This window comes from Spodoptera frugiperda, chromosome 26, assembly GCF_023101765.2.
Source record: "Spodoptera frugiperda isolate SF20-4 chromosome 26, AGI-APGP_CSIRO_Sfru_2.0, whole genome shotgun sequence".
Classification (NCBI taxonomy): domain Eukaryota; kingdom Metazoa; phylum Arthropoda; class Insecta; order Lepidoptera; family Noctuidae; genus Spodoptera; species Spodoptera frugiperda.
Window position 1 is genome coordinate 12,875,543 of NC_064237.1, and position 12,713 is coordinate 12,888,255.

The window sequence follows — 12,713 nt, forward strand, 5'->3', positions numbered from 1 at the left end:
AACATCAACTTAACCATCTAACATCTGCAAAAGATTTACAAATAGTAAAAGACCATTTTCTTTTTTATTTCCCTATAAATTCACACCATCTCGATTACTCCAATCAGTAAATTCTTATTTACTGTAACGTATTGTTCAGTGGCAATCCCGAGCTGAAATTTTGCCCGACAAATGGCAATAGGCCCACCCTTTATCACTTGGGGGCTAATATCGTAACGAAATCCGGAATGACTAAATCTTTTCGGGAACAAAGGACGAAGTATCTGCTGTTTGTTGAAATTAACTTTATCGATGTACGGCTTCATTAACACGTTGTTGTAATTATTACGTACGTCTATCCATTAAGTAAACTTAGGTGATCCGAGATCCCATTTATTAATTTAAAACAAAAAACGACGCATTTTCTGTATCAGTCTGATCTGTTAATTGATTTGTATTTGTCTCACTCAGCAAGACGTTTATTTTCAAATATTTTTAATTAATACTTATCCAACCACTCGACTCTGGCAGTATAGTCGACAATACTGTATTCTCGCTTGCCATTCAAGAAAAAAAAAACAGTTATCGAAAAATCTTTCAATTGGTGTCTTGAAATATTATGGCCTGAAACCATCTAAAATATAGGACAAAATGTTTATATAACTTAAAAATTACTGTCACTTAAATTATTTTAAGGTCACCTTCCCCTATCTACTCGCTCCTAGCTCTGTACCATCAAGGGAGTACACGATCAGTGTGTAGCGAGGTGGAAGCGGAAATAGTGCCCGTTTGATGCACCCACAAAGCCTCCCTGAAAGCCCCGCTCAAACCTTTCACGTATCACAATCGCTTTTCATAACGACACCTCCGCGGTTTTTCAGTTCCGCCCGAAATTCAGTAGAGGTTTAAAAGAAGAAGAGATATGTTTCAACGTACGAATTGTTCGCTTGGAATTGATGTGTGGTTTTAAAAAGTAAGTTGCATTTTTACTGTTTTTTTTATTGCATTCTATGTGGCTATGATCAGGAAGATTAATGATAGAAGTATGCTTCAAGATCTTCTGGGTATAAGTAACTGTTCGAATAATTATTATGTTATCGGCTTACTCACGTAACTGTTTCACGAGGAACTCGACTAGTAGACTCAAGCCATGCTAGAGGCTCATATTCATGAACAGCATTCTACGACACACGATGCTTCCTCGACAAGTTCCTCGTCAAACAGTTACGTGAGTAAACCAAAAACATAATAATTAATTTAGTATGTCTCACAAAAGTTATAATAAAATTATAACTGTTCAATTTTTTATTTTATAATCGATACTTTTAATTCGGAGTAGCGTAAATAAATAATCTCATAAATTGGAAACTTGTGATTCAAAAAACTCATTCAAACGACCGGACCGTTTTTATAATTGAAAATCTTAATTTCGAAGTTGTGAAACACTTAATAAATTCAATTGGAAGACTATAGAAAAGTTTTTAATTCATAAATTCTTATGATTAACTAATGCAAGAGTTTCCCCGACTCGGGCCTCGAACTGGGTACGAGTAAGTTTGAAAGGCCCATATTTTAGCGGGAAAAAGGCGTGAAAAAGTTAAAAGGACCGACTGAGTGAACGATTCCGTTCAATGGTTACGTGTTAAGGGAGGAGCGGGGTGCGGATTCTGTTAAAGTTCCGTTAGATTCTAAAACAGGTACGCGTTTCATTCGCTCGTTTTATACCTCGAAGAGGTTGGCAGATGTTTGCTAACTTTTCATCATTTGTGTTATAGGTCCCATGCAATAGGGGATGAGTCTTTATTGCCACCACGGCTTCAAAGAAAACCGACGTGAAACAAAGCTTGCGTAGTGTTTTAATGTGTGAGTGACGTTCTCGAAGGCTCGAATTCCGGGTTTGGCAAAATATACCTAACATTAAAACGAGCAAATACATAAAATATAGCTTCACTAAGGAACAAAAATCGTACCAATAGGAAAATCCTCTTGTTATATTTGTCTATCCTGTTATCGTATTCTTAGTTTCGAGGTAAATGAGAGAATCTAAAACTTAGTATTCTTCAATACTTATCCGTAATTCTTGTTTTTATATCATAAACCTCATAATCACTAGTCACATTTACGACCACGAAAACTTAGGCTACATATCATACGAAATAATCCAGACGACCTATCTCCCTCAATTACCAGCAGATCAGTTGCGAGAGTCATCCAATAAGCCGGCTTCAGTCGGCTCTCTGTGTTCTCATACTTTAAGCCCCAACTTCGACGATCATCGATCAAAGAAGTTTTTGTTACGTTCGCTTCGAGTTCCATCCGTCTGTCAGCCAAAGTTGAGGAACTTTTAGAAATATGCTACATACTGTCTAACACATTTGTTCTTACAAAATTGTGTTTGTCTGGTACTTTTGTTGAGGCATTTGTCTTCTAGACTATGAGAGAACTAAGTGCTGTAAAGCTAAAGTATTAAATGTGACGCGATTGGATGTAATGCGGTAATGGCGGTATTCGATCTCCTTTTGGATCTCTTTTATTTAATATGAAGAGCTGAAGGTCGAATTCATTGAGTGTGGAAACACAAGTGTTGAAGAGCCAGATTTCGGCACGAATGGGCCGTCTCGAGTAATACCACGGCCTCATAGAAAACCTATGTGAAACAACGCTCGCGTTGTGTTTCTTTGTCTCTCTCAGGCCCCCCTTCACGATCTTTCCAATCTCGAATTCCCCAACAACTCCTTAATTACTAACCTCCAAGCCGACAACGCACTTTTAAAGCCTCTGGTGTTTCCGGTGTCCTGGGGTGGCGGCGATTGCTTATCATCAGATGATCCGTCTTGTCGTTGACCGGCTTATTAAAAAAAAAAAATTTCATTTGGCATGCTCTCAGAGTTTCTTATGTCCAACAGAAGATAGAAATAATGAATAAAAAAATGATAGAATAATACAATTATTATCTGACTAACAAATGGGTCCTTGAAATAGGAAAAGCATTGTTATGGTTTTGATCTGAGAGTCCAGACTCGTTTGTCATAGTATTTGGCTCCTTTGACTACTCGCCTATATTCTAAGCTTAAAGAATAACAAATATCTTTTATGTTTTTTCGCCAATGATACTGGAGACTAACAAAGTCACACACTTGACTAACATTACTTCGTATCTAGTGGATATTTTACTTGCCACTGGAAATATAGCACACAGGAGCGAGCTAACGAATCGTATCAGCCGCCATTAAATACATCATCTATCAAGTTTCCCAGCAAATAAAATATTGTACTCGTATGTTTGTTTGGTTGATTACACTGCCTCGTTGGTTTTGCGGTCGGATGTACAGCTGTTGGGCACGAGATTCTGAGTTTTATATCTAGGTTAGGAAATCGTGTATTTAGTTTTTCGATCTGAATCTATACCTCCTCAATCTTACTGGTAAAATGTGGCTTAATAAAAATGATGTTACTTCTACAATTGAATGTGAATAAGTGATTGATTTCTATTAAATCCAATTCCTTTTTATTCCAAGTCGGTACATAGCGTCCGGAGCTGCGGACTACCAAGCGGGTTATCGGGGCTCCGGTTCGAAAAGTAGATGTGAGCACGATGTGATTTGAAATCAGTAAAAGTCTCACACTCCCTCTCCCTCTCCCTCTCCCTCTCGCCTCACCATAGGCGGGAGAAGTCACTGGATGATTTTTCCCCAACAAAAAATGGTCCGGCTCGAAAAGCAGGAGTAGGAACGGTATGATTTTAAGTCAGTAACAGTCTCACACTCCCTCTCCCTCTCGCCTCGCCCAAGGCGGGAGAAGTCACTGGATGATTGTCCCCCCACCAAAATGGTACTTAGCGTAATCAGAATACAACATACACAGGCTGCATTTTACTCCCTCCTCCTATGAAAACGAAATAGAAACAGCTAGAAACAAACATCAAAGGCAAAGCATCAATACCTAACTTACCTTTATAAAATGTACAATATTAACGAACCCTTTGTCGATTTAATGAAAAAGAAAATTTAGACCATGGTTCCAATATTTCACGGCGCCGTCGTAAAGAACAAAGCAACGCTACCACTGATGGTATACGCAATTAGCATGATAATTTATGCTTTAACAGTTCTTTGAGCTCCCCTCACAGAGGCTGCAACTTTGAAGGCGTATTGAAGAGGATATTGTTGGTTGTCGTATGGAAATGGAGTAATAAACAGATAATTATTAGCTACGATTTATTACTTAGGGACTTTGTACACGTAAACAGCACGGACACAGCACGGCGTGGTTGCGGCACGGCGTCTTCTGCTTTGTTATACAAAAAAGACGTTAATATTAATATTATACAACAAACATACATACATAACCTCATGCCTGCCTCCCATGGGGGTAGGCAGAGACAATGAAACGCCAATTGCTTCTCACAACAGTCCAGTTCCAAATCAACAGTCATCAGTATTTTCATGCCTGCTCGTCGGTTAAAAGTACTTTTAATTTAGCCCTTCTTTATGTAGGTAAGTAAGGAGCTGCTGGATGTCGCTCGCTCCCAACCGACCAATCTGGAAGTCTTGGAGACAGCAGCAATGGATATCTAGTGGCTGATATGACGACAATAATGATGAATCGCATTGGAATTACTGTCGATACATTACCAAATTGTGTATAACTGTATAGGTATGTATAATACCTATCTCTCTAATCATCCCTTCGAGAAATAAAAGGTACCTTTGTGGTAGATTACATTAGTATAAGGAGCAAACTTGTCCAATTCTAGAAAACAATCAGAAACTCTTAATGAAGTCTTCTTCGAACAAAGATTTGATTATTGACAAACTCAATGGAACACAGGACTACACATCAAGTTACAGCACCCAGTACATCACGATCTCACTTTGTAAAACCTTTCCTCACTTTCAGGGGTCAGTTTATACTGGATTTGTATAGCTTTACGTGCAGCCGTGTGTACTATTGAACTAGGTATATAAAGTTTGTTGGAGTATCGCATATTTATTGTTGGATATGTATAACTTGAATTGCAGCCTACAACTTAGTACAAACTCTAGACCTCTAACTATTCAAAATTAAACACTACTATCACTATACAAGCTATGTCTAACCAACTTTGTTTACTAAAAGGACGGATTTTAATCAAATAGTTTTAAACTAAAACTACTCATGCGTCATAGAATTGGAATTGAAAGGAAATTGAAGAGTCCCTATACACTGTACGAACGCGAACAAGAGCAGTAAAACAATATTTATGGAAGTCCGCAGCATTCTTATATCCGTCCATTTCCCGAGCAGACGGCGTGGTGTGAACTGGCCTTAACCGGCGGCCGGGCTCGCAGGGTGTGTATGCTCCCTTATAATACATATGTGTAGCTGCTGTGGATGGATAGTACGAATTGATTGATTTTCGATTTTGTTTTGTTTTGTTCGTGAGTTACGGGTCCATGTTTTAATTGACTTTAGTTTTGTCAATTCAAATTGAAGTTTATGGAATACCAATTAAAATTGTTTAGATCAAACAGACAAACGTTGCGATGGTGTTTTTTTTATTTTTTTATTTATGGTTTTTCATACTTATCTCTCGAGAAAATCACAGTTTTATACTATGACTTAATCAAATAGGTAATTACATAATGTGAAGTAGTTTATATCACTTCAATTACTGTATAATGGATTGGCTTAAGCTTTAAATTTTACATGTTTTTTCTACTAATAAATAAATAATGACAATATTTCAAGTTTTATGTATAAACCTTACCACAGGCCTTACTGCGTGATTTACACAAAATAAATGTTAGACTTTTCCACATAAGCCGACTAAAACACAGACAGAAACAATATCCCACTCGTAAATCACTTAAAATTACTTTAGAAACGGTATTTTATGTGGCATCATGACAGTTTTCGATATACGATTCTATTGGCTTTTGGCATCGAAATCGGCTCGATAATATTTCTAGACATATCCTCCTTGCAAGTAATAGCGCCTAGCCAACTTGAATAGCTGCAGGCGCTTGAAACAAACTTATTGCTGTAATAATTCTGTTAGGCGTTTCAATATTAACGTGTAGCGCACATCATTGAATTGGAGTGTATTGTGTTGGTTTGCTATTTTGTAACTCGTTAAGTATTTGTTGGTTATTAAATTTAATGTTATTTAATCACATGTATCAGCGTTATTTTAAGTTGTAAACGTTATTCTTCTGGCCTTATTGGATAGACACGCGATTAACTAATGTAGGTTTAATTTTCTTTTTTAACACTTTCGTTTAGTTTGAATTGACTGCACGGTTGGTGCGGTGGCTGGGCAACTGGCTGCCGCGCAACGGGTAGCGGGTTCGATTCCCGCACGGAACAACTCTTTGTGTGATCCACAAATTGTTGTTTCGGGTCTGGGTGTGATGTGTATGTGAACTTGTATGTTTGTAAACGCACCCACGACACAGGAGAAAATCCTAATGTGGGGCAACGTTTTAAAAAAATCCTCTCCTTTTAACCCGCAAAAAGTTAAACAGTTTTCATCAGTATGTTATGATTTCCATGTAATAACGGGTTAAGTTAGGTTAGTCTTTACCTGATGTGGTAATCCAACGACTGTGCTTACCGCCGTACTCAGAATCATTTATTGGTTACTTAATCCAGTCTTTAGTAATGGTTTTCGATACAAAATCGTTACTAAGGACTAGTTTAAGTGTTCGTTAAATGTCTCTGAGTGCGGCAGTTACCAACGTATAAAATGTCAAGCTCTTAAAAATAATCTATTATGTAGGTACTACAGTTAACTTATTTAATAACAAGGAACTAAAAGCATCTAAAACAATTAATAACAGACTCAATCTTTACTTCTGTCCACCCTTTAACGATCAAAAAGTCGTGAAGAAACTTATTACAGAGTTAATTAATGTCAGAGACACGTAACGTCAATCGACAATACTTTACTGGTGATTAGGTACAACAGTTTTATGGCTCTGTAGTATATTAGACGCATTTGAGTCTGTCGGACGCTAGCATTGTCTTGTGATTTTACTTATATGCTCTATTCTTTAGCCTGCAGCGTGATGTTTCCCTTTTTTTAAGGGGGGAAAATCATCCAATGACTTCTCTCGCATTGGGCGATACGAGAGAGAGTGTCAGACTCTTACTGACTAAAAACCACCCCGTTCCTACTCCTGCTTTTCGAGCCGGAGCCGGAGCACCAGAGCTGGTTCGTATCTTGCACGTATCTTGCACCTATAGCATAGAACTGTCAGATGTAAAAAGAATTACTCAAAACGGACTAGCATTTGCAGGGATCAGCGCGTTAAGACAACCAAACACACAAACTTTAGGTCTATTATTATGAATGTTAGTATACATAGATGTCGTAATGTCAGTCAGTTCTACAAACGGTCGTTGCCTTACGCCCTTTAAGACGAGGTAAGTCATCTGTTGTGATTTCTCTTAGAAGATACGTGTTTGTATGTTTATTTGCTGTTGTGTTTAAGCTGAACAATACCAACTTATTAGTTAATGATGATTTGAGGTGATTCAACCTAAATTAATTATGAAGATTTTTTGTGCCATCTAGGTATATTATTACGTTGAATGAATTTCACGTACAACTGGCTGATCTATGTGCATATAGGTATAAATTCTCGGAAAGGAAATTCTCTCTTAATATGTGTTTAGCAGTAGACATCATGTAGCGTATGTAATGATGATGATGTTTAAGTTGAAGTAGACAGAACAAAAACATTTGCCTTTATTGCTATAGAATGTGCATGTGTGCAACGAGACACCGAGGGAACGAACCTCTTCACGCTCCAGCCGTCGCGTCGCCGCGTCGCGGGAATCACTGCCATCATCGTCTGGAGTCGGTACGAGGGTGTCTGCACGTACCTCAAAGAACCAATAGAACACCACAGATGAGGTCCAGTAGGGCTAATGCCCAACTCGGAGCTGCGGACTACCTAGGAGGTTACGGGGCCTCCAAATCTAAGAGCAGGAGTAGGAACATGCTGGTTTTTAGTCAGTATGAGTCTGATACTCCCTCTTGCCTCACCCAGGGCGGGAGGAGTCATTTTACGATTTTCCTGCGGCAAAAAAGAAAATATTGGATGTTCATACTAATTTAACTAGTATATTCAACAGTATCGGTGATGTACAGTTATAAGCCATTTATATTAATGCTTAATAAGGTTATTATTATTAGAAGCGCAGTGTCTGATTTTGCATACAATATTATCTATATTTTAGCACAAACGAGTTCCTAGACAAAAATAGAACTAGCTGCTTGCGAACCTGTATTAAATCGATTGTCACTAATCTGGTGATATCGATACCGTAATCAAACGGGATAATAATAAAACTAGAATCCTAATCGCAGGTGTCAAAACTACCTATTGTTTTATTTTTACATGTATCTAGGCAACATCGCATCCGAAGAAATAAGGATATTACCACGTACAATCTTATTACAGTGTTTTATTGGGATAAGGACCAACGCAGTCACAGATCACCTTTTGGTAGGCCTGTATCAACGCCTGTAATAGCAAAATACCGTTTTAAGTGCGTGAAGCTACCCCAATCTCCAAAACCACACCAATCTCCAAATTCCTAACCGCCAAAAGGCCGACAATGGACATTAATAAATTCGAAATTTTGTATATTTGTTTGTTTGTTACTTCTTTACGTCAAAACAGTTAAAGAGAACGAAACTTGATCAAGGGTAGATTATGCTCTGGAATAACACTTACAGTACTTTTTATCCTACAGGAATGTCGGCAAAGCCGCTGTCAGAAGCTAGTATATCATAAAATTGTATGAAGTCATTCGTTCCGTATTCTGTCCAAGACCTTGCCTTCTGACACTCACAATCAACTTTGAGACCCAAAAAAATATTATTTTATGTTTATTTCTTTATCTAATTACTGTAAACATAACTATGCTGTAGTAATTTGTGAATGTGTGTCGCATAGTTTGTGAATTATGTGTTTTGACACGCAAAACTGCGATATTGTTTTCGGAACGGGTCATGTATGACATCGAAAGCTTTAAATAAAACACAAACAAGCTGTTGAAGAGTATGTAATTTCTTTTTTGTAACAGTTTAAGAAAGATTTCTTCTTTAATTAACATTTTGTATAGCTCTGAAAGGTATTATTTTTCTAAGCGGATTTTCAGCCTACTTATACCTTTCATTTCAGAACCACATCTTTAGTTTATTTTTTTATATATTTGATAGGTCTCTTTTATTAATTAATGAATTAAGCTTGTATAAAATCGAATGTAAGGAAAAGAAAAAAAAATTAATAGGTACTCACACTACACGTTTTTATCGCATGGCAGGACCCTCATAATTAATTTCTTTGTAAATAGTCATACAAACAATTGGTTCATAGTCCAAGCGCAAACTTCGGTGACTAGCTATACTCATTCTTTAATTCTACCTAAAAACAAGTACAGTACATCTTTTATTTACAATAACTATTTATCTTAAAGTGTAGATAATAATGTCAAAGATCACTGGCCGCACAAATTTACGCATTTTTTAACAGATACGTTAAAACCGCATTAGTTTAAGAATTTATATCGTTCATAGTGCTACTTCGTGTAATTTAATCGTTAAAAAATGTCTAAAATGTGGATCAAATTGGTTCTATTAAGTATTTTACATTTTAGTGGATCTGTGAGTATTATTTGTATTATTTTTATTTCCTAAAAAACGTTGCCTGACACTAGGATTTCCTCCTGTGTAGTGGGTGCGTTTACAAACATGCAAGTTTACTATTATAGACATGCCATTCAGACCCGAAACAACAATTTGTGGATCAGACAGAGATGCTTCATGTCGGTATCAAACCTGATACACGTTACACGGCAGCCACTTGCCCAAGCACCGCACCAACCGTGCAGGCAAAAAGAAAATATTTTTTTTTAATACTTAATAGTATGGCGCTTGGCCACCGACTCGCCTGGAAAATATGTTCAAGAACGACTTTTGGACACAATGTTTTAGATTTCCGAGTCGAACGAATAGTTTTTTAATGCCCTCGGTTGTTCGATTAACTAAAGTTATCAATATGGCCAAAGTACACTCTTTCTTCACTACATAGTATAAAACAAAGTCGCTTTTCCTGTCCCTATTTCCTTCATTTGTTATTTTAAATCTTTAAAACTACGTAGCGGATTTTGATGCGGTTTTTTTTTAACACATTGAACGCCGTGGTGGTCACCGGTGACTAATGTGAGCGGAGGATTTACCTCCAACAGTTTTCTATTAGCAGTCAGACTTAATAGATAGAGTGATTCCAGAGGAAGGTTTATAATTATGTATAATACATGCATAAAATATATCACCATTGCACCCATGCGAAGCTGGGGCGGGTCACTGGTATATAAATATGCATCAAATTATATTTCTAGTATCATGACATCAGAATACCGAAGTCAGATACTAATCTGATACAGAAACTTGTCTGGTGGTTCAGATAGACACAGTATACTGCAAATTGGCCCGGTGTGCCTGTGGCCTCTGCCAATAAATCCGAGCAAACCGATTCCAGGGAAATAGATCGAAGATATGCTATCGTAAATAGAACTGTATTTATGATGTCATACTGTAGTATATTGTAGTAACAACAATTAAGAGTTACAAAGCTTATTTTGTTTAAAAAAGAACCGATCCTGAAATAAATAAAGAAAAAGATTCATAAAACACACGAAACAGTTATTTTTTCTAAATAGTTTCATTTTGTGAGCATGCATCCTTAAACCAGGCTAGATTTTACTTTCATTGTTCGTACCTACTTCAAAAAATATAAAAAAATATTATACACCCTTTTATAAGGTCGCTAACACACTTCTAACTCTTCTGACGTTGAGTTGCGGACTGCCTAGCGGACTAGCTCGGACTCAAAAACCAGGATTAGGAACGGGGTGTTTTTTAGTCAGTAATTCTTCTGATGTTCTTGATCAGTCTGTTTCACATTACCTATCAAAAACAAAAAAAAAGCGCAAACGTAACTACTATAACTTCAAATTCCTTAAGAAAATGCTGACTATCCCTTTATTTATACTAAATTTCAGCTGACAACGTCATTCGACGTTCGCGCCCTGGTCAATGGGAACCGAATGGCTGGAGTGCCACTAGGTCTAACTCTTGGAGCCGGCGAGCTGGACGTGGAGGGCATCTGCACCAGACCTGGCATGGCCTGCCAGAACTGCAGTCATGCTGTCACCTGCGTCCCCCTGCCTGTTGGGTGGTTGAAGGTAGGCTGAGCACCTCATTTTTTATTTCTACTTTTGGTCGATTGCAAAGAAGAGCGGTCTTGATCGATCGTTGACTATTGCACTATTGTTCACCATGGTGCCAATGTTCGACAGTGAAATTGCAACACGAGCAGTCCGCCCATCACATACTCTGGGAGTGTGGTCTCTGGCAATCTGAGCGTAACACTATGTTAGACAAATAAATTTTATTTTTTTTAAAAACGTTGCCCCATACTAGGATTTTCTCCTGTGTCATGGGTGCGTTTACAAACATACAAGTTCACATACACATGACACCCAGACCCGAAACAACAATTTGTGGATCACACAAAGAGTTGCTCCGTGCGGGAATCGAACCCGCTACCCGTTGCGCGGCAGCCAGTTGCCCAGCCACCGCACCAACCGTGCAGTCATGTTTCATCAGGTGTAGTGATTTTTTTATTCAAACATGAGTATGCACTTTAGTTATCAAGATAAAAAGTCAGAGACAGTGACTGTGCTTCTGTATAATTCTTCAGATGAAATAATAAAATCACATTTTTATAATAACTATCGCGAGACATATAAAATTAACTAAACAAAATCACGGTTTTCTCTCGTACATTAGTGTAGAAAATAATTAGAGAAAAGCTCTACTAGTTTCGGGTCACAGAGGGACTCTTAATCATGAGCAGCGTGCAGGCTGCGCGTTTAATATACGCGAGTAAACCGTGATTTTTGAGTTAGTAAAAGACACATTTTTAACCTATTCGCAAAACGTCCTAGTTATTTTGTTTGATTGAAAATCAAAATAAACGTGTCTCATAATAAATTCCAGGTTCCATTGCAAGAATGCAATGAAGGGTTTACATGCAACGCTCACCAGGGTCAGTGTTCACCAGACCCGGCCCCAGAATGCAGTAGAGCTGCCCAGGAGTTTGAACATACCTGTGAACAGGTCAGTGTCTTATAGAATACTAACTTTTATATACAAAGGTAGCAAAAGAAGATAAAATTATGTTGTGGTGGCCCGGAGGAGATTTTTGAGACTTTCTTATATTATTTTGACATCACTAACAAACGGTGAAGGAAAACTTCGTGAAGAACCCATTTTTGAGGAAAATCATCCGATGACTTCTCATGCCTTTGGTTAGGCTGGAGGAAGTGTCAGACTCTTACTGACTAAAAACCACCCCGTTCCTTCTCCTGCTTTGAGCCGGAGCCCCGGTAACCTATAATTTGTAATTGCAAACCCGCATTAAGCAAGCGTGGTGATTAATGCTCAAACCTTCTACGTGTGAAGAGAGGCTTTTAGTCAACAGAGGCCACTTATAGAGTGTTGATGATGAGAAAAAGAAAGAAAATAATGTAATATTTAGATCATCAAAATCAGTAACGGAGACGCTATAAGGCACACTAAGAAAAAGTATTTTGTGAAATGTTTTTTTTACCAATAAATTACTTTCTGGTATCAGGATATAAATTTCCCCACTTGTACCCCATCCCATGAAAAA

The 12,713-nt window shown here is 37.7% G+C and overlaps 1 protein-coding gene and 1 long non-coding RNA gene across 5 annotated transcripts in view; one reads left to right on the forward strand and one right to left on the reverse strand.

The window, feature by feature from the left end:
• The window catches only part of LOC118264327 (uncharacterized), a 419,163-nt gene that overhangs the window by 405,086 nt on the left and 1,364 nt on the right, over positions 1–12,713 (forward strand). For 3 of the 4 annotated variants that reach the window (XM_050704899.1, XM_050704897.1, XM_050704898.1), the window contains exons 2-4: positions 9,576–9,637; positions 11,038–11,220; positions 12,038–12,157. In XM_050704899.1, the coding sequence (XP_050560856.1) occupies positions 9,581–9,637; positions 11,038–11,220; positions 12,038–12,157 (360 nt within the window). In that variant the 5' untranslated portion in view covers positions 9,576–9,580. Of the gene's footprint in view, positions 1–9,472; positions 9,638–11,037; positions 11,221–12,037; positions 12,158–12,713 lie in introns of those variants that run through there. The other variant, XM_050704896.1, reaches the window with a different exon arrangement.
• The window catches only part of LOC126912499 (uncharacterized), a 235,454-nt gene that overhangs the window by 3,146 nt on the left and 219,595 nt on the right, over positions 1–12,713 (reverse strand). The window lies entirely within an intron of this gene.